Genomic DNA, 24,977 nt, shown 5'->3' on the forward strand with positions numbered 1-24,977 from the left:
CAATACAAGATAGGGGAAGAACTAACATTAAACATAGTCCTCACTTCAGAGCTCAGGTCATTCATTAGTTTGTTCACACAGTTAAGTCACAGACTCAATCCTATTTCACCTTCCCAGCTGTTGAATTTTCCCTAGCAGAAACATGATAAAGGGAAATGTGGGTTTTCATAATTATCCACACTGAAGTACACAGAAGAGTCATTAAACAAAATACAAAATAAAATAAAACAACAAAAAAAACCCCAAACAGAACACCACAACACACCACTAGCAATAACAAATTTCAAATAAACTCTTAGCCAAACATTAAAAAAAAAAAATTGAACTAGCTAAAGCAGTTTTGCAGGCGCCTATTCATTTCTTTATCAAAAAGATGAGTCTCACTGACACTTCTACCACAGTTTACTGATTTTTTAAAATGGAAGCATATTATGCCCTCAAAATCAAACAACAGTATCAAATTAAATATGAAAATCATCTAAACCAAACAGTACAAAGTTGCCTATAATCTTGTCAGAAAAATACTGGAGATTTTTTTTGTAAGGTGACTCTGTTCAAATACAGCAGGGAAAAACACAGAACAAAAGCCTTTTCATAATACTAAATATTGTTTTAATTAATGTGAAAGAACTGGGAAATTACTCCTGTCATTGGTACTGTGGACCCTGCATATTCAGAAAGAACCAGAGAGCTTCTCTGGAAAAAGGCCACTGTGCTAAACAATTCCAGCTTAAAAATAAAAATCCCAACCCACCATGCACCATTATTACTAAATACTGGCAAATCCGCTAGAGCTATATACAGCTAAAATTTCAGATCTTGGGTTTTTACCAATAGTATGAACATTAATAAACCTATCAGCTTTGGCCATATGGAAAGGAGGAATGAATAAAGGTCTGGAATCATTTAAAATATATAAACAGGAAAGAGGAAGTGAAATTGTGTTTGTGGTCCCAAGAGTTGTAACAAGGAATCATGAAACAAATGTAAGAATAATTACAAGACTTGAAAAATAAAACAAAACAAAAAGACTAATGGTAAGAGCTATTTTGTTAAGAATTAATTTCCCCAGGGAAGTGGTAGAGGAAGTGTTGCTTCTATCTTTGAAATTAGATTGGTTCAATCTCTCAAATGCAGTGGACGCAACACTTTCTTTGACTCCTCAGCACATATACTAAATAACTTGAGAATATTTTCTACTTTAATTTGAATCTATTCTGCATTTTCAATAATCTAACCAGCCACAGGCAGGAAGATAATTTAACATTGCACCACTTCAGAAGTATTCAGGTATAATAAGCCCAGTTAAGTGATCAGTTCACAAATCATGCTAAAATACCTGTTTACATCAACAGTAAACACCAGAAAGAAGGGCAGCAAGTGAGTACTAACAAGCAAGCCTTCTGTCCTTTTCCTTTTGGAAAAAGCTTTATGAGGAAGAGATAGTGAATATAATAATGTATCATTCTTCTAGTAGTAGTCTAATTCGTAATGCTGAAATTCTTTCCCTCCATTTCTTATTGCTGAACTTGCCCCATACCTGGGAAGAGATGATCAGCTGTAACAAACCAGACAATTAACTGAGCTGCCAGAAAATAAGACTGTGAGTAATTTTTTGTTTTATTCTCATAATAGTTTCAGCATTGTCATATCTACTGGTAAAAGAGCAAAAAGTCTTAGAGGCAATACAAATTTGGGGGTAGGATGGAAGTATTACACAGCTCCTGAATTACAAAACATCCAGAAGAAATTTTGTAGGCTCTTTAGTTTACAGAAAACTCTTAAGTACTATCCAAGAACTGAGGAAGCAACACTGAGGAAAGAGGTAAGAGAACGTGACACTCAGGGACAGAACTGAAAGGTGCTGAAATTTATGACAATTAAAAAAGAAAAATATTGTTGTTAACAGTTTTGCTAAACAATACTGAAAAGTTAAGCTTTTATTGACACTCCCCTCGCCATGAGATTAAAAGAAGTGCATTAAAAGAATACACCATCAACCAGAACCAAGATTCTTTTTGAAAGCTTTATCTCAGCTTTCACATCTAAGCAGCAACATTAGCTAAAAGGAGACATTTTAAGTATATGGACCATCATATATATTCATACACAAATATTCAACAAAAAGGTTTGCTGGGGTTTTTTTAATGCTTAGGAGAATGGTTTGTTTCGAGTTAAAATTCTTATCAGAATATATTATAAAATGAGTTGGTGGTTTTAATCATAGAGCAACGTGAATGGCAAACTGAGGTATTTTCTCTGTAGCAAGTCCTGGATTAATGCCAAAAAAGCCCACCATAAGTGCAAAACCAAGTACGCTAGCTAAAAAATAAACTAAAAACTAGAAAAAAACTTTGAAATCAGCTTTCCATCTACAGCATCTTTTAGTAATTCTAATGGCCTGCTGACATCCTTTACCAGCGAATTGAAAGCACTCAACTCTTTTTTCTGCAAAAGAAGGATACAAGAAAATGAGAAGTTTCTGGTTTTCCAGTTGGTTATTTTCTCAAGAAATCTTTCAGGGTGCATCTAGATATTAACATTTTAGTCCAGGTCAGGAGTATCAACTGAAACAAATCTCCACAAGCCATTCCCACTTACAGCACTTTTTACACTGGTTTACATGGCAAAAAGGTCTCAGAACATGCAGACTCAATTGTTTCTGGATGACTGTCCTGGTTTTGGCTGGGGTAGAGTTAATTTTCTTCTTAGTAGCTGGTACAGTGTGTTTTGCATTTAGCGTGAGAATAATGCTGATAACCCACTGACGTTTCAGTTGTTGCTAAGTAGGGCTTATCCTAAGGTAAGGATTTTTCAGTTTCCCGTGCTCTGCCAGCAAGCGGATGCACAGGAAGCTGGGAGGGAGCAGAGCCAGGACAGCTGGCCTGAGCTAGCCAAAGGGATATTCCATACCATAGAACGCCATGCTCAGTATGTAACTGGGGGGAGTTGGCCGGGAGGGGCGGATCGCTGCTTGGGCATCAGTCAGCAGGTGGTGAGCAAGTGCATTGTGCATCACTTGTCTTTTCTTGGGTTTTATTTCTCTCCCCACCCCCCACCCATTACATTCCTTCTCATTTCAATTATTATTACTATATTTTATTATTATTGTTATTGTATTTTATTTTACTTTAGTTATTAAACCGTTCTTATCTCAACCCATGAGTTTTACTTCTCTTTTTGATTCTCCTCCCCATCCCACTGGGAGCGGGGAGGAGCGAGCGAGCGCCTGTGTGGTGCATAGGTGCTGGCTGGGCTGGGGTTAAACCACAACAACGATGTTAACTGAAAACATGTCCTGCAGGAGCTCAACCAATGTACTGCGATTAGTAAACGGTACTCCAGCCACAGGACCATGTTAGGGCTCGTCTGAATCCCAAACTTCCCAAAACATGCAGTGTGGATGTGGGGTCCTTGGAGTCAGTTGGTCCCCTCTACAGACTCACTCCTACTGCACCACACTACTTGCTAACCTAGACATAGCCCTCGGAAGCTGCTAAGCCAAGGTCATCTGCCCACATACTGCTCTCTTCTGTTGCAGATGACTTCTTGGCTAAGAAATGTTACATCCTGTGTAACCCTAGTCATGCAAGCAACTCAGCCTCTATTAACGACTTTGCATGTTACAGAAAGACATTCCCGTGCAGAAGCACAACACACTTGGATAAAAAATGGCACAGGTAAAAAGGATTAGGACCTTGGAAAGTTGGGGTTTTTTTTCCTTCCCTTTTTTTTGCTTGGCCAACATTGAGAGTTTTATTCATCAACTTTTTTTTTTTTTTTTTTTAAAAAGTCTCATACATTAGGTAGGAATTTAAGTACTCAAGATCATAAAGCTCAGACAACTGTGTAATATCCACATTTACACAGTGAAGGTTGGATCAGCATTTCTAATAAAAACAGACTTTTTAACCTGCATGCAAGGAGTGATCAGACTATGACCTTTTTTGTACCTGTTCTAAATTCTGATGGAAGAAGTCTAAGAGTTATAATTGGCTAATTTCGGGATGAGTGACTTGTCGAGCTTTATTGATGGTGGGTCCTCGCCATTACATTCTGACAGAGACAGGAAAGAATGGCAATATGTCACTGCATTTTTTTAATAGCAGAAGAGTCTGAACATTTTAGATCAATACTTGAATATCATACTTTTGGTTTACAGGACCAGTAGAGAATTGGCCCTTCTTTTTCCCAAGACTTATTCTCTTAATTCCATACATTCAGATTTTTTTAAGAGTCAAAGTCCAAGAAGTTCACCAGGAATGACACAGCCCTCAGTTGTCATGTCCCTTGGCTCCAAATCTCCTTGCCATAATCCATTAATAATTCAGAACTATGAAAGTTTAGAGATATTAATTTAGATCACATTTAAAGCAAAAGACATACATTTCATCTGAATTTAAAGAAAAGGTTCTCTTCCTGAGAAGCACAAAGAAAATACGCTGTGAAACAGGCTCAAAAAGCTAAAAAGGCATAGCACACATGGGACAAAAAGAGAATCAAAGTATGTACATACAGCTGCCAATTCACATATTTTTTAGTACTGCGCTGCTTCTCAAAATGAATTACATAAAATGTGAATGTTTAAGATTTTCAAAGCTGACTGGGAATTTCAGTCACACAATTCTCCTTAAAATTACACTTTGCGAGAGTTGGGGGGGTTGAATCTCCTGGTCAGTTCTGAAAACCTCAACCTAAGGGAAAAAAGGATCAACTGCAGAAATGGTATTCGACAGCAAAAAATACCCAGTTCTGATGCAAGAAAGATAAAACAAAGTGAACTTCACAGATTTATGACTGCAGTGGTGGTCAGATGAAACAGAGGTGTAAGTAATCCAAGCTTGAAAAGATAAGGCATTTTAGAAGGCAGGCAAGCTTAACCATCATTATAAATATTTAATACAGTTAAATTTTGGAAAAAGCAGAGGTTTTGTAAATAAGTTGCCTTCAAGGCTGCTAAATGATCTTACCCGAGCAAGAGGTTTTGTATTATGACCATGAGGTGGTTGTGAGCTCAGTATTACAGGATGTGAAGATGGAATTTTGTATTCATCATCATCATCTGTGTGATCTCTTGATTTATCAGACAGAGAATTTGCTGAAGGAACAGGGCACCTAAGGAAATGAGAAGAAGATCAGTTTTGCTTTAACTGTTACACAATCAACTTCAGTTTAATACAGAAAATACTCTTCTTTAGCCTAAACATCCTCAATACGTCTGCTACGTAAGGTAACAAAACCACCATGTCAAACTAAAACTTGTAAGGTTATTGGCTTTTTTGTCACTGAGAATGCAGCTACTTTAAGCAAGCACAACATAGCAGAGAACTGCAAAGAATTAATAATACTAAAAAGGCACTTACAAGGCTTAACCTGTTCGCACTTATCAAACAAACTAAGCAAAAGTTAATTCGGGGCAAATAGTATTTAGCAGGGCTCAGTGCGGCAGCAGACATTCACCCTTGGAGAGAAGTCTTGTTCCAGCCATAACATTATCAAACTCCCAGAATTTGCCTGTATGTCAAATTAGTTTTACTTCAAACAATAACTGTCTTTAATTGTTCTCCCAGACAGTGATTTATATCACTTCTTGAAAGCAGTGGAAGCCCAGGAAAGAGGTATGCTTTACAATCTCCATTTACAGGTAACAAGTTCCGTCGTGGAGAATATTGATGGATATGAAACTTTTTTTAAAACAAAAAAATAACTCCTACTACCTGGTTTTCTGTTATATAAGTGTAAATAAAATGATGGGCAAAAATTTCATTTTAGTGAGCAGTCTGGGGAAAATAATTTTGTTAGATATTAACAAGCCCAACATAATCTTTTGGCCTTCATAAAATCTAACTAGCTAAGTTATAAGTCTAGCAATCAACATCACCTGTTCTTTTATACATAGAGCCCCTCCATTTATAGCAATTACTCCAATACACTAAGATAAACAAGGAACTCGAAAAACATCTGAAATATAAAAGCTTACATTAAGGACTTAATTTAACTTCAGGTTGATCATACAGGAAAACCACAAACAAGTTTCATTCTTGAACTAGCTGAACATGAGGAACAAAAAGCATGTAACTTCAAAAATCATCTGGATATTACATTATGCAGCGAAGAGCACCTTTATGCTTTGCCCCCAGACAAGCCAACAGCTGGAGGACCTTGAACAAAGATGTGCAATGTATCCACAACCATTTTGATTTGTGGCTTAAAAGTATGGGTAATGGCCCCTGAGCTGAACTACATGCTACATTACAAGATGCATGTACTTCATACATCATTTAGGCAAGTTCTTAAGGACTATAAGGAGATATAAGAAGGAAGTGGACATACTTTCTCTTACTGTGTGGTCTAATTAGTTTGATTTTATCGTAAGGGCAACAGCTGAAATGACAGGCCAGGCCTATCTCCTCATTTTTTCAACCCAAGCAGCGCCTGAATCACACAGCACACCTCTTCACAAAGGAAAACCATATGTCTTTCACTATTTACTCTAGATGATGCCACATGACTTCAGAACACCCAGGTACCCTGTGAACAAAACCGAATAACTAACTACCATGAGTACTAGCAAGTCACTAAATTAATAAACAAAAAGAGGGAGAAACGGAGAAAGGGGACAGATGTGCTGCTTCTGTTTGAATATATTGAAAGTCTAGAGCTCCCTAGCTACTTGAATCTTCTCAGACACTCTTTCCTTCAATCTGTAATATACTTTTGTCTTCAGAAACAAGCTCATGAAAGATGGGAATCCATCTTCTTCTGCAAAGGCGGGGGAAAGAAGATTTATGGCACTGAACTGCAAACTCTATCCTGCAGTTTTCAACCCCTTTCTGTAGAGGGAGCAAAATTTCACACAGCAATGCAATGTGAAATTGCTTTTTCCATCCTTGATTTCTTAGATGGACAAGAGGTTTGTGTCACTGCTGTACAGCCATTTAAAGGACAGAAGGTAAAAATGTACAGGGACAATGAAAACTCTGTAGTCTTCTCAGGTAGACAGTTGAAAGGCCCACAAAGAATAAATTTTCTCAATTCTGTGGATGTGCAATCATTCTTACATGGCAATCCAGCACATTCTGTAGCTGTTATTTATTTTTAGATATATATATCTATAAGCCTGAGTTTTTTTGAAAATAATCACGAATTGCAGATAGCAATGTCTGAAATATTAATATCTAAACCAGAAATGTCCAATATTGACCATTACCAAATGTCCAATACTGACGAAATCAGGTTGTTAGTATTGTTTGACGCCCTCTTCAAAGGCTGGGAAAAAACAAACAAAACCCCCCTTCTCTGCTGAGAAATTGTTACTGGTTTAGAGCTATTATTAAAGACGTTAAGTTCCAAGTCTCCTGCTTCTGAATACTGTGTAGCCTTAGACAAGTCCTTCAATATTTGCCAGGTTGTAAATATTATTATGTGATTAATATTTGAAAGGTGCTTTTGATTTGTAAAGCAATAGAAGAGTTAGAATACTAACATATAGCTAACATACTCTCCATTAGGGTCTTAAAATTGTTGTATACTTACATTATATTTTATTAATATTTCAGAATTCATATTTTTTAAAAAATCATATTGCTCTTTCAAGTCACTCCAGCTGTAATGATATTTGAGTCCAAACCTCTTTTGCATTGTTCTGCTAGATGTCTATCCCATTTTCTCCACGATTGAAATTTCTTCAAGAACAAATTGTTTTATTAAATATCTATTGTTCTAAGACTAACTCTACTGTTCTATACAAAACCATCTAAGATAAATAGACAAATATTTTACAGGTTTTCTTTAACTAAACAGATGAACATTGTCATTGTATGCGAAGACATGAAACACTTAGGCATCTGCTTATCAAGCTGGTGAAATTTTCTGTAATTACACTTTAAAAAACTTCATTACTCTTTTATCTTTAGAAGATCTGTGTACAGAGAGAGGAATGCAAAACTGACGAGTACACTGTATTTATATATTCTCTAGTTCCTCTTCCTACTCCTTAAGTGGAAATAGTTTAAAATTGATAGTCAGAATTACATTCTGGTAAGTGATGACTTTGTATTTTCTGGTTTGTTGAACAGAAGGCTAGATGTCAATCTCTCTTATCCTACTGAGCACCAAGGACCAAAGGCAAAACAGGAAACGATGTGAGAATTTGTTTTTGTCAAGCCACTTCAGCTCCAGCTTCGTTGTAAACAGAACTCCAGGGAAACCAACATCTCATACTTGTTTAGAAGTATTTCAGGGAAAGGCCCCCCTTCCATCGTTTACTGGTAAACTGATTCACAGAACTTAGACACGATGAACTTGCAGTCCATGTATTTCAGTCTGGATCAGGACCATGCTTTGAAATTAATCCCTTTAATCTCCCTACTTACCATGTTTTGATTTACGCTGAGGAGTGCACAACTTGAATACCTTTCAGATTAAACTAAAATACACGATACATTCCAAGTGTGCCCCTACTATGTTCTGATTGCTAAAGACTGTTCAAATTCACTGGACAAGACTATAGCCTGTTGAACTCCTGTCCCCTAACATGTACAGTACAGGCATCAGGTCCTTACTATCTGCTCTTCTGTCCTATGCAGAATACTACTTGCTAGTGCAGACAAACGCTTTAATCTTGCAAGGCCTCAAGCAAACTCTGTTTCAGCAAAATAAGTGTTAAATTACATGGACCACACGACCAAGTCAACATTTGTCAGCTGCTCGTGGCAACTGCTCCTAAGCATGCTCTACCCTTAAAACCAAAGAGTATATAAAGCAATTCACCTTCGTTCACAGAGAAGGACACAATTTTCTATTTGTCACAGGGTAACCTGCAACGCAACAAGAATTACCACAGAACAGCTGATGTATCCAAACTCACTGGCCTGTCAATCTATGGGCTAAGGACACATTGTGTCCTCCAGAGCATCATCTCTCAGATGTCTGGAACCTGCACGTCAGCAGTGCTCCTTCTAATGCCGCTGGAGAAGCACCGTGCCAATGGCTGATTTCAAGGGAGCCAGGACTTCCAAGGCACAGCTGCCTTTAATGGAACTATGGTTTCACCTTCAAAGTTTGTTAGCAAGATAGAAGGGATAGCAAGAGGAGAAATACCTTTCAGTTCTACTTTTCCCTCAACTACCTCAAAGCAACTAGATATTCCTAATATATTTATAGACTACAAAAGGTACTTGGAATTGGATGTCTCATTACATACTCAAAAATAGACACGCTCTCACAGAAAGTATCACTGTGATATAAAGTACTTCCAAGACAAAGAGGCCAATTTTCTATCAATGTAGCAAAATGGGACCTACTCACAGGAATAAAACACCACTTAACTTGAAAACTTCAAAGTCTGGGGGAATAATGGTTCTGTATCTTTGATGTAAAAGTTTTTTTATTTTTTCAAGAATAAAGTAGCAATTTCATCAAAACTGCTAAAAATAAGCTGACATAATTACAGCAGTCCAATAAAAGGATAACTGTTTTCACATGTAGGATCAGCAACATAGTGGCCGAGTGGAAAATAAAAATCAGATGCTTGGTTAACAAGAGTCCAACATTTCATTATTAAAGTATGGTTAATAATAATCAATTTAGTAAAATGAAAATAAATCAGCACTGTTTCCAGAAAAAAGACACTAGTGCTTTTCTATTAATGTAACTTAGAAAAGGCAAAAAAAAAAAGTCATATTTGTAATCTCATATACAGTAAAAACTGATCAAACAAGTCAAGTTGGGACATTTTAGAATTGTGAAGTTTCAACTAAGGGTCATTTTGCCTCCCTACTATTTATACTAAGACATTTCATACATGGTCAATGTATCCTTCAGTCAGACCTTTGAAATTACAGACTTATGATAGTAACTAGAAAGAATAAAATGCCTTGGAGCTATATGAAACGAACTAGCTCTCATGCCACAACTCTGCAGAGATTGGAGAGTAGTAAAAATGAGAAACGTGCACCAGATTGATTGCAGTAGCACAGTTGTGGAAAGCAAAAGTATTTTGGATCAAGTACAGTTCAACGTATTTATGAGGGCTTAGTGCAGTCAATTTAACAGGAGGAAAAATACACTGTAAAAATATTCTCTCTGACATTTCAAATTAAATTGTGCTAAATATTATTTAGGTTACCTTTTTAAAAGCAATTTTTGTGGTTGGTGGAAATATTAAACTTATTAAACTTCCTATTTTTGAAGATTCACCCCCTCCCCCAGTTTTTCCACCTATATATTGCCACACAATATTATAGATTATCAGGGTATTTCCTAGTGGTAACAAACATTTAATTTGAAATCAGATTTAAAATAGACATGTTAGTGTTTCAAGAAACAACATACAATGATGAATTTTTAACAGTCATTCCATGTGACATTTTAGTAGTTGTTAATTAAATAATTTGAACTTCTTACCCCTAGGTTATATATTGATACTTTTTACATTTTAAAAATCAAAATTTAAAACATGCTGTATATTTTTTAAAAGGTGTAAGTACAAAACCAAACCAGAAATGAAAGTTAATTTTTTCCTCAAAAGTCTATGGAGTTTACTTTTAGCAAATGAAGATTTTCTTTTGGCTGGAATACATCAGTTTTCTATTCAGAAGACTTCAGTTAATGAAGTTATTTCTTTTGACCAAGCTGAAGTCACAGATTCTAGTTTTGGATTGGTTTGACATGGATTTTGTGCATGTCCACATTGCTACAATATCCTGTGGACTTCCCAATGAACACCGTATGGTGTATGTATACATTGTACTTTGATTGTAGGCTATATTCAGAAAGATCTGAGTAAAACATGGGATTTTCATAAAGCAGAATCTTTTGGGGTTTTTTCAATGCTATGAAAAAGAAAAATAAGAATCTTACCCTCTCCAGAGTTTAATTTGCTTTGGAATATGGAAGTATTTAGTTTGTCTATCAGATTTATTGCTTACTCTGATTGACATGTGATTGACATGTGTGGAACATCCCAGGTTTTGCATTGTATCATGGAAGGAGTAGTCAATCCAAGGAGATCACTCTATAAGGGGACTGATTACATGAAGTATCCAAACTGTACTGCTGTGATACCCTACCTCAATCAGGTTACATCACAAAATTACATTACATAAATGTCTGGATAATGTTCTAAAATTTGCTGCTGAACTGAAAGTAAACATGGAAAGCTTCAACTCAGCAACTGTTGCACCTGAAAACATGCTTCTGAATGAAGTCAATGCTCCACCGCACCTTTATTCTAGCACTCAGGAAGATAAAACACAGCACATTAATGAAATGCTGAGATATATTTGTCTTTTATGTTACTGCTAACTGCATAACAATGGAATGGGTGCTGAAGATATGGCAAAATTACACACTAATGAGAAAATTCTCAGTATTAACATACACTGACTGCCCAATTATTTTATTTAACAGCAAGAACCACAAGGAGTACATTGGAAAGAAGCTGTAGGATAACATCAAATATTACAAAACCAAAAAATTGACAAACATTATAGCACTTCCAAGCTTTCTATTTTAAATATCTCTTGCTCTGTAGAAAATCCTGTGTGATTCAGAGTCCAAAACCACTTGCTATGCACAGCAACATCTTGGTACTAAATAAACAGTCATGTTACTGGAAGACTAAGAGCAGTCTACAACTTGAAATGACAAAATTTCCCAAACCATATTCTGGAATTCAGGGAGGCTGACCCCATTTAAAATGATATAAAATGTTTTTGTTTGGTTGGTTTTTAGCCACAACAAAGAAAAGATACTGGTGTGAACCCTGGATAAAGCTCCATGTGCAAAAAGCCCAGAAAGCATGGCTAGATTAGGGGCAGAATGCACACAAATCACACTCTTTACCCTTAGCACTTTCCCTAGCATCTCTCATCTCCTGTGATAAATAGCTCTGACCACACTTCTCCTGTAGTAGTAGAAGCAAAAGCAGACAGTATCTGCTCCCACTGCCAAATGCCTGTGAGCAAAATCTTCCACAATTTATTCTCTCTTCCTATAAAAATGTAGTATGTTCAATTAACATTAGAACTGTTCCCACTTAATCCAGACAATTTGCGTTTCCTTTGTAAAACCACATTAAAGTTCATGGAAACAGTATCATGAAGTTATATTAGTTCATTTTATTTCTTTCTTTTTCCCCTTTTTCTTTTAGCACCAAAAAATCAGTGCTATTATCTAACATTAATTAGCGCATTTCTTTTATAGATAAAGTTAACTTACTTTATACTAGGGATGATGGAGGCAGCTGGAAGAGGGGGTGAAAGCCGTGGAGGGACATCATATTCTTCATTTATCAGATGACCATTTGAAAAGACCTAAAAATCACAAAACTGTTACAATGGGTACCTCCTTGCATTTATCATCTTGGATGTTCATCGACTAGGTTTTACAAAACAGACCTTGAGAAGACTATGGGTGAAGGCTTTCCTAGGAGTTCATACTACAGAGCTGTTATCTGAAGTCAGTCTTTCATACCTGTTTCAGCTCAGCCCATCTGGGAGCTGTAGAACACATTAACCTAAAACTTCACCAAAAGAGGAAGTTCCACATCATGGTTACTAGATGAACTACTCAGTTACAACTGAACTGCGCGGGGAAAAATTAAGATTTCAAGATAGCAAACCGATCAAAGTGAGAGAGCTGAAGTACAGTGGGAAAACAGCAGGTGCAGCATGCAAAACATATTAATGTTTTTTAAAACTCTGTGATACAGTGCCTGCCAGAATCCACCCCCTACCCACAGGATTGTTTTCCTGATTCTTGGCTTTTACCAATAGCAAAAAGATTATATTACAATTGATAAATGAATCAGGGAAGAAAATTGATTAAATGTTTCCCTTGTGAATGTGCATAAAGCCTGAAACGATAATTCAGAGTTGTCAGTTGCTCCATTTAACCAAATGGCTTAGATCTGTAACCTGAAGACGACAGTTCAAACAGCATTTGGTTAAAGAAATACAAACGTAACTTCTCCAGACTACAATGGCACTCCTACACAGAGTGGTTATTCTGATTTGAGAAGTATTAATTCCATCAGCTTCAATACTGTGCCAGACCACAAATGGAATTCTATATGGAGGTGCAATTGAAGATATAAACCCAGTACCCTTTTAAAATCAGATGAAAAGCTATAGCATTTTAAACAACAGCCTAGTTGTAAGTAAAATTTTGGTGTTTTGCCTCAATGCTGATAAAAGGAAATTCTAATTATCTGTAACATCATGGACTTTAGGCACCTTTCAACATATATGTCAATGTTCTTTACCAATACTAATTGAATTTCAGTAACATACTTTCAAAATAATCAAAATATCCATATATAAAAAAAAAAACGTAAAATGGAGATAGAAAGGTTAAATAGCTTGTGACCTTGGGAAAAGCAAATAAGACAGAAAAAGTTATGATTTTTAACTACCGTGGCTTAACCACAAATCCACCCTTCTTAGCACAAGCTATGTAGTCTTCAAGCAAAAAAAAGCAGCTTTGAGTTAATAACCTGTTCTGTGAATAAATTACTGAGCTGCTTTGATAAAACTGATCAGAGCAGAACTAGGAATTTTTTCTTAGGCCATCACCACTTGATGTCTTTTCAGACCTAAGCTTCCCCAACTGTACATAGTCTTGCAAGTTGTCTGAAGCTGCCGAATGCCAGAACTACTCCCTCTACGCTCTCCTCCCCAGATATCTTAAATTAACACAAAGAAACACCATAGTTACAGACACACATATTATTCACTGCAAGTAACGACAGGAAAACATACTTCTCCTGTGGGTGACAAGCGGATGACTCCTAGCCAAACCAAGCTAGACAATCAGTGGAAAGGTTGCAAGTGACAACTCTGAACTCCCTCAGCACTGAAAATGGATTATTGGACATTACACTGGACATTTGTCCAAAAGAAGTCAAAGGCTGCTATGGACAAATTACAACTCCAGCAGCTGGAGTTCTGATTTAAGTACAACGGAGGAAAAATTCAGCTAAAGATATGTGTATTGCTGTAAACAATCGACAAAGAAAAAGGGAGTTGCAATGCTAATTATCCTGAATAATGTTCCGAGTACTGATGATAATACCAAATCAAACAATGCAATACTGGGGTTGTGTCACTGAGCACTTCCAAGGATGCTGCCCATATAGCCAGTGGTAGAGATACAATAAATGATTCTGCATTTAGCTTGGCTTTGGCTGTATTTGTTTCCTCTTTCTTAGGGTCAAGGCAGGTTAGATCTTTTCCATTAGAGTATATTAACATCATGACTAATTTAATGCTCTTTTGAAAATAATGTTTTACTGATGAACAACACAACTGACCTTTAGAATATTTAGCTTTTTATGTTAATGCACACAATATACCTGACAACCTAAGTATATTTGTATACATCATCTGTACATATTGCATACATTACAGATTGAAGAGGTTACCAAGTCCTCACCTCACCAGTTACAGAGGTAACTGGAACATCTACTCTTCCATCACCAAATACGTACACAATTTTGGCACAAGGCACTTCCAAAGTGGACCTGAGATGCTACATAACTATACTGCAACATACAGTGATATATTATTATCATGCACCGACTGTATGGATAATTTGCTAAAAGAATATAGTAAATCTAGATTTTTCTCTCCAAGCCATTTTTTGAAGGTTTCATGTTAAAACTGTAACTTACACCCTCGCGTACTGTCGCTTTACAAATTACAGTATTTAACAAACCATTTATTTACGATCAACTTATTATTAAGTATCAACAGGAAAGATTCAGAAACAGATCGACACTGACCAATATAAACAGTACGTTAGCCAATGCAAGACAATGCTGCAGTAGGATATCAAATTAGGATTCAACACATTCAGCTCATTTCATACCTTGGCACCTTCCGCAGGCAGCTCGTGACGTCTATGTTTCCTCATAAATCCTGGATCAGAACTTATGCGGCTGTGCCTTCCATTTATGTTTGAAATTGCAGTCAGTCCTGGTTTGGGAGAAGCATCACTCCCTATTCGACATCCTACCAACTGACTTGTCCCAAAGACATCTCTGGGACACCAGCCTTCAAGGGGCATTGGCTGGTCTCTGGAAGGCACGCTTTCCGGATGGTGCAGGTGTCTGCTTATCCTGTTGTCTGGTGGAATTGGAGGGGGTCTCTCTGGTGGGGGCGGGGGAGGATCACGCAAGGGAGGTGGTGGTGCTGGCAAAGGTTTGTCTTGTTTCCTCACCATACAAGGAGAAGACTAAACAACACAGTAAGTTTAAAAAAAAAAAAGTTACATATAGGCATACATATTTCTCTCATGACCAAGTATGGCTTTACTGTTCCTAACTGAGATATTTTCAAGGCATCACAAGAGTACTTGCCAGTAGGTTAAATGTTAGTCTTTGCATTCTGCAGACAACCTCGCCTTTCTTCAAAAAGCATGCCCCCATTTCTGCTGTTGCATGAGTAACCCAAGGAAGGAGTGGAAGGGAGAAAAAGACGACTGACTGAGGCAGATTTATGACCCCTATTTTTTTTTCCAGAATCCTTTGCTTTGATCTTTTCAATCACTTATTTACCTGCTGAAATGATTTCCGAGGAATGTTAAAACAGACTTCCTGATGCAGAAAAAAACCCAAAGAAAATAAAACCCACATTCACAGGGAAATGACTTGGTGATAGCAAATGAGCACAAAAAAGCAATTCTTAGGGAGCAAGCGGAAGAAGAAAACTACTTATTTTTTAATCATATATCTAGGGATAACTCCACTCTTTACATGACATGCACTGTTACAGCACCCAGTTTGTTTGAACTGCAGTTCAGTTTTTCAGGTAGCATACATAGTACATAGTAATGTTTGCAATTAGCTCATCTGCAAACAACCTCTGCCAGAGTATTTCCTTCCTCAGAACTGAACTACATCATAAATGGTGAAATGTTTTCTAAAATTATGTGTGCTAATACTAAAAAGCTGAAAACCAAGTTACCAGAAAAAAAACCCTTATACAGGTAGCTGTACGGCTTCTAAGAGCACAAATCTGATAAAACCAAAACATTTCATTAGGAGTGAATTACTAACTGCATTTTACTAAGTAACATTGGGCTTTACAAAATGTTTTTCTCTTACCACCAGCTACCATAAGAAATACAGGGAATATTATTTCCCTTGGAAGGTGTAATTTTCATGGACTCTGGTAAGCCTGCATATTATTACCACTTGAAGAGATGGAGGTCACTAAAGTTTTAAAGTAAGAATAGTATTTGCTCTCACTTCACAGGTTAGCCCACCATTATTCTTCGAGCAGCACCTCAACACGTCACTTAGATTGAAAATAAAGTTATTCTACCTGCAGGTCTATTCATATAAATAGGACAGTACATTAAATAAAGAAGTGTTTAATTCAGCTGCTAGTTAAGAAAAATAGTGATTCTTACTGTCAAGGCAAGAACAAAATGGCTGGGTCCAAAGTTTTTGTTAGAGCTCATAGTTATAATTATAGTTAAAAGTTTTCCATTGCAGAAAAAGAGAAGAGGTTTTTTGACTGAAGTAGTAGTCTTGGCAGGACTAAATTGTTGTCTTTTTTTTTTTAAATTTGAAATTTTTTAAAGTATGAGATTATTCTTTGTTGCCCCATCTTATCTCCCTTGCACTGCTCAAATTTTCTCCCCCCCCCCCCCCCCGAAAAGTTTCAAGGAAAAAACTAGCATTTTCAAAATAATGTCACTGAAAAATTTAAAGCAATATTAATGGTATTTCTGATTTTCTGGGTTTTTTTTAAAAAGACATGAAGTTCGTACAAACATGCTATTGTAAAATTAATTTTTAATGTATGTGCCGTATGTTTAGCATATATCCTCAATCTGTTATAAACTCCCTTGATAATATAAGAAGTGATGGAAGAAGTTTAAAGAAACTATTCAAACTTCTATTTTTTCCTCTAAATTATAAAGTGCTAGAATCTTAAGAATAGATTGATTTTCAAGCTTGAAGTAAAAACCTGACAAAATAAATAGGGTACTTCATACTGGATTATTATGAGCACACAGGTTTCAAGACATGTTTTGAACTTGAATTTGAATTCGTCATCTAAAAATGAAAAATCTAAATCGAATTCCCCCTCTCTATACAGCAATTGCAACAAAATGATCAACTCATAACAGAGAGCAACTAACATAGTATTTGTTCTCTTTCATGCTTACCCACTCAAAAAAAAAAAAGTCATTAAATCTTTAGTATCATTAGTTTCACAAAACACAGCATACAATTTATTAGCTATAGAGTCATTATTATTTCCCTTCAAACTTGAGTCCTAATATATGCCATCTAAGGTTTTGAAAGCAGAGTATCTGCACATATTTTTCTTGTAAGGATACCGTGGAAATTGAACATAAATCATCATCAAAGCACAACATATAATTTTAATGAGATAATGACCTTTAAATCTATTTTCAGGAAACTTGAATTTTTATTTATTTTCATGAATCAGGGTTTATTACCAAACTGATCCATTATAGCAAAGTCTTTAAAATTCCGACCATAACCAAGTACAATATAATCATCAGACAAACAGAGGTCACATTTGACTAACACATGTAGCTGTAAACATCTGACTATGCAAGGTATTATGCAAAGGGACAGGCACTCGCCAAAGTCAACTGAAGGAGATAAGAGACCTAATCAATGTGGATCTAATCTAAAGTTTTTCTAAGCTACAAGGAATTAAAAGTTCTTTTGGACAGGGCAAACTCCTGAAAAAGAAAATACACATGGAAAATTCCAGAATAGTCAATCTTCCAAAACAAACAAGCAAGCTCACCTTGAAAACAATCAAATACAATTTCCCAATATTTGTATATCAGGAAATAATGGTTCAGTAAGACTTACCTTTGGCGATCCAGTTGGGCTGGCACATGGTGACCGTGCTACTCCCTTCTGAATAAGATCCAGACGAGGAGGTACAGGTGGAAGACTAAGATGTGGGATTTGCAGGGGGTCTGGAAGTGGTTTTCTTCTTTGTGCAAGAGGGGAAGATCCCGGGGAAGTCACTGGTGAATTCTGCCTCTCATTGCACTTCAAGACAGAAAAAAAAAAAAATTACTATTTACCTGATGATCAAGTATACAACTTCCATTTCATGACTAAAACATTTGATACTTGTCAGGTACTTACTAACAGCCATTTATCATAATGGACACCCTGCTGCTCTTTGAATTAACAACAGTATAGGTGCTCATCTTACAGTTACTGAAAAAGTCTACAAGTCATTCTACCTCAAAACTAAGATCCATGTTAACTTCTGATGAAAATAAATGAATATATATTCTGGTAATTTGTTTAAAAAAGACGCAATCATTGCCATACAAAAGGAAACAATCACAAACGTAGATATTCTACTGTAGTACTGCTACTCTTGATAACCTTTTTATTAATAGAGATTACTCCATGTAAAATTCTATAAATTACTTTTAAAAGCTGGACATCTATGATATTGTCTGTTAACTACAGCACGTTTTCAAATCATACTTCCATAGAAAATAGAATTTATGTGCCCTAACCCTAACCCTAATGAATCAAAATCATCAGCAAGTCAGTAGGCAAAGAAGTTAATTCTTTCCTTATTTACTTGCTGATTTACAAAAATTATTTTAGGACAATTTAGTTTATCATTTTAGCAAATATTGAACTAATGACACACACACACACACACCCCCTTAACATCCCCCCTCCAGTGACAAAGTAAGATTATTTTTTTTTCTTGACTTATCCTTTCAATTTCATCAGAACCAAATGATTTCAATATAGGCTCCACCCATTTTTGCAACTAGTTCCTGAACCTCATCTGGCTCAATTTTAACAAACACAGTTTAGTTTTTTGCATAAATCCGTTCAAGTTATTTCCTTGAGCTCCCTGTATTTGTTTCAGTGTACTATAAGTAAACCTGGATGTTTATGTTGTTCTGTGCTTTCCCTGACAGTAGACATGAGTAGCTGGAAAACATTCACATTCACACAAAGCACCAGCCTCAGGCCACTTGTGCAATGACGTATCCTAGTATTCTTGCTGTATAACTTGCTTATAGAGGCTAGCAATCTGCCACCTTCTTATGCCAAGCATAAAAAATTGCTTACAAAAATATACCCATCTTTAAGCAAAGTCACTTTGATCAAAACCTTACCCCGCTTTTCATAAGCTTTTTCTCACCAATGCTGTACGTCCCATAGTGATGACAGGAATGAGACTAGGAAGTTCTTTAACACTTTAAATAAGTAAACAACATTACCTTTCTTTACATATAGTGACTATATTAAAAAATCTGAAAACTTCACAAATTCAAAAGCAGATCCAGGAAAGGGATCTGGTATACTGACTCCTTACTCAATGCTCTGTGTACTACAGCTTAGTTTAATATACTGTGCTATTCAATTGGGATTGCTACCAGATTTCCTTCAAAAATAGGAGCCACCACAGTATTACTGGATAACATAGCAAGGAAAAGTAAGAGAAAGGAGTGAGGAGGTGTTGAAGAGCTAGAAAGCTGAGATGCAGTTCCACTGCCAGAATTATTTTTTTGTTGATATTTCAGGTCTTACCACTTTGTCTACATGTGTAAGCTTGGTGTCACAACTACGCATTCAACTTCAAAAGCCTGAGCAATTCAAGATTTGTGCTCTTTATGGCTACCAGAAGCTTCCCAATTTCTCTTTTCAATGAAGAAGTAGTCACAAAGTTCATATTACATGGCTTGAATATAGTCCTTAAATTTTCTTTGTTTCCTTTAATTGGTGAATGCCCCTGACCTTGACTGGAAGACCATGAGAATAAACACATGAATGACTGAGGTGCTTACCCTCTCTGAACATTATGGAAACTTGAGTAACTAAGCTAGAGATGTATCTTGCAAGCACGCCTGAGCAACTGTAATTATAAAATTACTATAAAGTGAATGTAAAACCACTTTCCTTAACAGAAAGCATCTATCAGTTAAATAGCATAATAAGCATTGTATCATTTAATAGCATTAGTTTTCAAAGTTTAGTTATACCTCCACCAAGCATTCCTGAAAGCCAAAAACCATGTTATATAATATATTCAATGCTTTGGCTTCAGACGACAGAAAATTAATTTAATTCACAAATTATCTGAAATAGAACCAAATAAGCAGGTCACATCTCCAAAAAGATATAGTTATTTAAAATAAATGAAAGTGTTGTAGTAAGTCTCTACATTTTATGGTGTTGCTCAACATACTGTGTCTCAGTCAGCAAGAAATTGCTCCAGAAGAACTAAGATACTATCCTACACGTAATAGGAGTTGAAAACAAAGAATAAGAAAAATAGCAAATACTGAAAACACAGTACTGGACAGGAAACAATTGCTTGGAATTTAAGATGTTCAAACTGCCGTACCATCACATCAATTAATGCAACTTCCTCAGAGAGCAACCTGACAATCTCAAATGTCACACTGCATGTAGTTGTATGAACACACAGCTAATTGAACAACACTGTAGTGACAGCATTTTAAGAATATCCATCACTCTTTCTATATGGTGACCTTCTCTTACATAGTTCTGTTCTAAGGAATCACTAGGCAAAATGACACGCTCCTCCCTCAGTGAGCCCACTGGTCCCACCCATGTCAGACTTCTTTTCTTCTGCCATAACAACAGTCCAGCTCCAGCAGAGACAGAAACCATGGAAATATTCACACTTAAAACCCAGTGGGAACTGATGCTATTTTCAAATTTATGGAAACAAGTGGCTGAAAGACACACCTAATATGTAGTAGGCAGTAACAAAAACTAGAATAATATGAAAACTCATTTAAAAGCTCAACATTCTTAAAACCTGACATGTTTTTAACCCCACTGAACCAAGAGAATTAATTTATGTGATAAACTTCTGGTTCCATATATATTTTGTATTTAGCTATCTATATCCACCATATTCCATGGATGGTAAATCACAACTGCCAAAATGAAATGGAAATTTTTCAAAGTGAGTGAAAGGACTTCAATTTAAGCTTGCATCAATGTCTTGTTTTGAAATATCAAAATAATCTTTCAGTCCCCTGAACTACTATTCCCTACAGCCACAATGCTACCACAACATGCTGTAGCCCCACAGATTTCAAAAAGGGAAGTGATGATGACAAACACGTTAAAGAATAACTTATAAGGCATGGGGTGGGGGGCAGGGAATAGCTGCAAACAAAAGCAGTTTCTTTCCCCTACAAGGAAGCTTAATGCATATCACCACTTGGTGCTGAAGTAAGAGAAAATGCTTTACTGGGAGAAACTAAAAATTATGATTCCTTGTTTAGATCTACTGATACTAAAAATAAAACAAAACAACATGTTCCACAGCAACAAACAGGTTTTCCTCGGCATTCAATATCAGATTTCCATCATATTCCCATTATAAAAAACCACCATATTTATTCTGTCCACTCCCATCCAACCTGTCTAGCTGCATCATTTGATGTTTGTTGACAGCTAGGCCAACAAGATGGTTGCATTTCATGTGGATAGCAGGGTATTAACAGATGTACATAATACCTACTCTTTTTGGCAGACTCCCTAAGGATGAAGAGATTTAAAATTTTTCTGTTTGTCACCTACTGGAGATTTCTGTGTATTTTCTATTCACTGGAAATAAAGGAGTAATGATTGCAGCACAGTGACAAAAAGATAAAACAAGCACGCTATTAAGACACAAACTAATACAAATGAACTGGCAGTGACAGAAGACAGACCTTCAGAGTACAAAGGGGCTCTGCTGCAACACACACAGACCTGTGCAATAAAGATGTAATTAAGGAAAAGAACACAGACTCCTTTGTAACAACATGGACTTCATCTGGTTGGCATGGCTGCTGCCAAGGGAAAAGCAGCTGTGACTTACATCGCAACTGTACTGCAGAGCAGACCACACTTGTGTTATTTAATCAGACATATTTATTACCGGGATATACTGATATCAGCTTGCCCCTAGTGGCTGTGAATTCAAGAGTAAGCCTGCTTCTGACATTGCTTACAATTTCTAGTGAAGGTTTTTCTGATGGAAATATTAACAGTCAGCCTACTGAACTGAGAATTTTAGCTTCAAATGCCTTTCTGCCAGACAGGCACATATGAAAAGCATACTCAACACAAATCCTAACAAGTGACTCACTGAGGAATATTATCCTGATTGATAATGTCCTGCTGGAGTGAACTCAGTCATTTATAAATTGCATAATGAGACATCTAAGAAGATCCAAGCAGACCTACACCAGAAGCGGACTTTTCATTTCCAAGTAGTTCCCTGAAGTTTCTTTATTTATAATTAGGCAAGAGTAACCCACATATTTGTTATTTCTTGTTAGGATGAGTTGTGACGTAGACAGATCAGTATAATCTGGACTTAAAAATTCATATGAGGATATAAAGTTACATCACTTAACACTGATGGCTGTAAACATTTTTTACATAGACAGGTTTGTTCTTTAGTTGACCTTTCCTTTGCTGACCCAAGAAAATGCATGTGAAGGAGAGAGAGGGAGTTAAGGCTGTGAGAGTCAGGACTACACTGCCCAAGGGAATCAGTAAAATACATTTTAACTAAGGGAGGCACACTGCCTCCAAGCATTTACACCTCTTTCAAATACTAATAACTAAGCAGTTAAGGACTCTCTTGTTACGTGGCATGATTTTCATAAATTCCTACAAAACAGGTGTACCATTAAGAAGGAAGTGACATATATATATGAATTAAGAATGTGCAGTTGAAGGGAACACCTGGATGCGTATTTGAAGTCTTTTTTTATATATTCCTGTATTTTATATGATGAAATTAAAAACATTATTACTATGTAATACATGCCTTTTTTCATTACCAGAAAAAAGTCAATTTAATAATATGGAAATGAGGAGGAGTCGTCAAAACCAGTCTCCTCCCATATTTTGAGAACTAAGGTCTTTTGTCATGATTTGTTAAGTTTGACCCAACTCATCTGCTGGATGAAGCCTAATCATGACAAACAGTGGCTTTCAGCTTTGACTGTTTCCTATAACTATTTTAAAGTAACAGTGTGAATCAAAGCCAGGTTTTGGTGCATTCATACAGCTAGGAAATTAATTCCAGAGAAGACAGTAACTCCCCAGACAAGGTAACTTCATCTAGTTTTAAAAGAAAGCATTTTCAGAGAATGTTAATTCACTTTAAGCTATTGAAAACCTCATAGTCTCCTATACTGCTAGGGCCTTTATGTTTTCATGTAATATTATTTGGGTAAAACAGTTATCTTAGCACTTATGAATTCAAAATTATTCGCTCTTAACAAGAACTCTTGCACTATGCATTTTCCTTATTTTCTTTCTTTCTTTTTAAAAGAAGTGTACGAAGTTATGTCTTGTACAAGGTAAAGTGCCAGATAACTCTTAATTCATTGGGACAATGGAATATTAAACATTATGGAATAATAAACGTAGTCTACTAGAGACTCAAATGCCCTCTTTAAAAGTGAAAAAAGCCATTTTTAATATTTACCCAAGCCTGTAATCTACACTTTTTTTAACGTGCATTTCATAATGCTGTGCTTGGCTAGCACAAACGGTATAGAGCTGAGAAAAGGAACACTTCAGGCAATAACTGCAACAGCTAATCTGATGCCATGGGGCTGGAAATTTCTCAGCAATGAGACAATTAACAGAAGTTTTGGCACCACTCTTCATCTTTCTTTCATAAAGAAAAATCTGAAGACAATTTGGAAATTAAAAAAAATAAGCTGCTTCATGAGGCATATAAACAGACTAATTGCAGTGGATTTCTCTAAAGCCTCTGTTACAGCTGATCTGCTGCTGCTGCTGACTCATACACAACACCTAGCAAGACGGATTCATTTTTCTTAAAGTGTATCCATTCTCTAAAGAATGAGTAAATATCTTTGTCATTATTCTTTTCCTTAAAGCAATTTCAAGTCTGAGGTCCCTCAGGGACTTCATTCAGATACCTCTTACAGTTTACGCATACACTTCAGAGATAGAGTGATAAACTGCAGAATTGGTATTTTTCTGATATCCAACTTATATTCATAGTTCATACAGGTACAACAGGTGATAAAAAAAAAATGTATCCTCTTTACACTTTAATGACAATTCCAGAAAGTGTTTTTCAGCTTTTCATTTTGTCAAGAGCTCACTTAAAAACCCACCCAGGCCCCTTAATCAGTGACAAGCTTGACTGTGTGTGCTTCTAAAATGAGCTTACTGCAACTATTCTTTGCACTATGAATCTATTTCTCAGTACAAGTCCCAAAGGTAGTGAAAACTGGTAGTAACAGCTTAGAAACATTTTAACAGTGCCCCTCCCACAAGGCTTAGAAACATTTTAACAGTGCCCCTCCCACAAGGCTTTCAGGATGAGAAAAGATTGATTTGAGTTTAAAATTTTAATATTTACCTGAGCTTGCAACACATTGTGGGACTTCATGTCCCTGGAACTTTCCTCTTCTAGCAAGTTTAACATCACAGCTCACTGCTAGCCAGATATGCCACAAGATTTTCTCAGCAATACCACACGGTCTAGCCAGGTGATTTGAGACAAAACCAGCCCATTTGATTTTCAAGGATTAACAGCTTTACGTTGAGAAAGCGTATGATAATCCTTGCAATAAATTAAGAATTGAAAAATTTGTTCATTGGGACTACAAAGTAACAACAGTATCAGCAGGTTGGCTGCAAGAACTAAATTATTGTCTTTGTCATCTAACTTCCATTGTTTCAACAAATCAAATGACTACAACACAGCCATTATGCAGTACCATGTTCATATTAACAGCATTAACAAGAAACAAAAGAAAAATTCAAAGAGTAAAATCCTACATAAAGCCATAGAGGAAAAAACAGAATTTCTTCCAGCAGGCTACGAAGAAACACTGTTTAGCTGGAAAAATAAATAATGATTAAAAGAAATAGAGAAGGCTGATGAAGGCATTACTAACAAAAAGTGTAT

General features: G+C 36.2%; 1 protein-coding gene across 4 annotated transcripts in view; it reads right to left on the minus strand.

Annotated features, from left to right (window-relative positions):
• The window catches only part of CBLB (Cbl proto-oncogene B), a 139,480-nt gene that overhangs the window by 16,796 nt on the left and 97,707 nt on the right, over nt 1–24,977 (minus strand). For all 4 annotated transcript variants that reach the window (XM_030020332.2, XM_030020331.2, XM_030020333.2 and 1 more), the window contains exons 11-14: nt 17,867–18,052; nt 14,872–15,237; nt 12,223–12,317; nt 4,971–5,115 (exon numbers count right to left, since the gene is read on the minus strand). In XM_030020332.2, the coding sequence (XP_029876192.2) occupies nt 4,971–5,115; nt 12,223–12,317; nt 14,872–15,237; nt 17,867–18,052 (792 nt within the window). The remainder of the gene's footprint in view (nt 1–4,970; nt 5,116–12,222; nt 12,318–14,871; nt 15,238–17,866; nt 18,053–24,977) is intronic.

This window comes from Aquila chrysaetos, chromosome 7 (genome assembly GCF_900496995.4).
Source record: "Aquila chrysaetos chrysaetos chromosome 7, bAquChr1.4, whole genome shotgun sequence".
Classification (NCBI taxonomy): Eukaryota; Metazoa; Chordata; class Aves; order Accipitriformes; family Accipitridae; genus Aquila; species Aquila chrysaetos.